The sequence below is a fragment of the Neurospora tetrasperma genome, assembly GCF_000213175.1.
Source record: "Neurospora tetrasperma FGSC 2508 unplaced genomic scaffold NEUTE1scaffold_81, whole genome shotgun sequence".
NCBI classification, from domain to species: domain Eukaryota; kingdom Fungi; phylum Ascomycota; class Sordariomycetes; order Sordariales; family Sordariaceae; genus Neurospora; species Neurospora tetrasperma.
In genome coordinates this window covers 5,124,383-5,126,449 of record NW_009799179.1, presented here as the reverse complement: position 1 = coordinate 5,126,449, position 2,067 = coordinate 5,124,383, and the positions used below count along the sequence as shown (strand labels likewise).

The following is a 2,067-nucleotide window of genomic DNA, read 5'->3' as shown; positions in this document are numbered from 1 at the left end:
GGGGGGGGGGGGAGGGGGTTATGGGACTACTGACTATTGGGGGGAGGTAGCTGGGAAAGGAAGGTGCGAGCGAGGAAGAACAGAGTTTGAAAATACTTAGTGTGTAGAAGAAGAAGAGAACTGAAGGGGAAGGAGCGGGTCGGGATGGGCCGAGAGGCGAACTACGATCAGGCACTCATAATCGAGGTGCTGGAGTAGTATGGCAACTGATTGGGACGGTCGGATAGTAAAACAAGCTCAGTGAAAAACATCAACGAACCTTCTTCTGTTCCTCCGCAACAACATGATACGCATCCAACAACCTCTTCTGATTCGTCTCATCCGGAATCTTGAACAGTGTCATCCGGTGGATGCGGGGACCGCGCTTGTCGGCTGTCATGTTGTCAATGATGGTCTGGTGTTGACGGGCGTGAGACTGAGCTTAGTGATGATGTGAATGAATCGATCGGAAAATGGCAAGTTGAAAAAAAGATAATGGTTCTTTTCAAAGTTGTGAAATTAATTCTTTCGAGGACAGGAGAACAAGATGAGACGTAGCCCCGATGGTGAGCGAAGCCAAAACTACCTGTCTACTAGTAGAGGTAGGTTGGTAGGGTATCTTTATAACCGGTCAGAGAAATCTTCATTGACCATGCAGTGCTGAGGAACAATCGAAGTTGGCCAACTGAACTGGAAGGAAACACGGCCACTGCTCTTTGCTTCTCGCTCTGCCAGATGGAGGTGTTTAGAAGTATGGATATGGCATGAAAGAGGCCGTTGAGTTGTTGGTACATGGCATCGACGTCGTCTCCTTTACTGAACGCAGTCTCGCGCGCACTTAGCCCCATTGCCAAGCCACCGCTGTGTTTACAACAGGTCTGGCTTTCATGACCAAGCGGCAACGTTATCGTAGAGTCGGTTTTTGCCCAAGGGGCTTGTTTCTTTACCGACTGCATGTCATGTCGCGAGGCATCAGTCGCCTGATTTGATCGAGGTGCCATGAAAGTGAGACAATTGATAAGGTGCCAGTTTCGGGAAGCAAAGCGCATGCAGTGTGCTTTGAAAAACTTTTGGCTGAGGTAGGATTGCGCCTGTGCCTGCCTGTCACACGTCGTGGTGTTCAATTGGACACTTGAAATCAGAACCCGAAGTCCAGAGGTCAGAAGTCAGACGTCGGAGGTTCGAAGATGCTCCCTTCTTCCCGCCCGCCGCTTCAAGATCGTGAAACCTCCCTCGGGTCTTTGTCCTCCCTTCGCCCTGGCAGGTGGCTGAAGTGGCTGGCTGACACGACAGGAACCCGAGGTGACGATAAAGCAGCAAGCAAGTAGATGCGAGATTGTAAGCCACGATTTGCAAAGTCCGACTGCGGTTGGTGCTTGGACTGATATACAGCAAGTCTGCTTAGCCACTAGTGTTCAGAAGATACGACAGCTACACCAGCCACCAGTCCACAATATCATCGAGTTCGGAATTTGCACGGATACACCATGATGAATGCGATTACTGTACGCACAAATCTTAGTGTACTACAGGAGTTGACCGGTGGGGAAATTCCAGATTGACAGTGGTACAATGCCTCGAATGAGTGCCTCAGGAACTATGGGAGAGGTCTGAGGTGAGTTGAGGATGTAAAGAATTCAGTAGTTCGGAAGTATGACTTACCAACCATGCATGGGACGTCGATCATTCTTGCATAGACACGTTCAGGCCAGACAACATGCATGCGCCATATCAGCCTGTCAAGAAACAGGCACATATATCAACCAATATATGTGAGGTTAACATCTCCATATCAGGCTGGCAGCTGACCAGCGACGTCCGAACAAGTAAGGTAAGGTCGGTATGCTTTGTTCGCAAATGCGGGGGGTAATCGCATCTACCGTTTCCAACAGATCCGATCCCGAGTCCAAGGGAAGATTCCGCCTGTGACCATATCCATCGGACGAACGAGACCAGAGGACCCGTATTCAAATGCCAGAGCAATGCTAGAGGACGACGACAAAGAGGAGGAACACAATGCGCGCGCGCTTACGGAAGATGACGGAACCACGAAAAACAAACAGACAACAGCAACCGCAGCAACATAAT

At 50.0% G+C, this 2,067-nt stretch overlaps 1 protein-coding gene across 1 annotated transcript in view; it reads right to left on the bottom strand.

Moving 5' to 3' along the window:
- The window catches only part of NEUTE1DRAFT_72504 (uncharacterized protein), a gene marked incomplete at both ends in the record, with an annotated part of 1,547 nt that extends 1,168 nt beyond the window's left edge, over positions 1-379 (bottom strand). The window contains one exon of the mRNA XM_009857992.1: positions 260-379. Coding sequence (XP_009856294.1) covers positions 260-379 — 120 coding nt within the window. The remainder of the gene's footprint in view (positions 1-259) is intronic.
- Between the last annotated feature and the right edge of the window lie 1,688 nt (positions 380-2,067).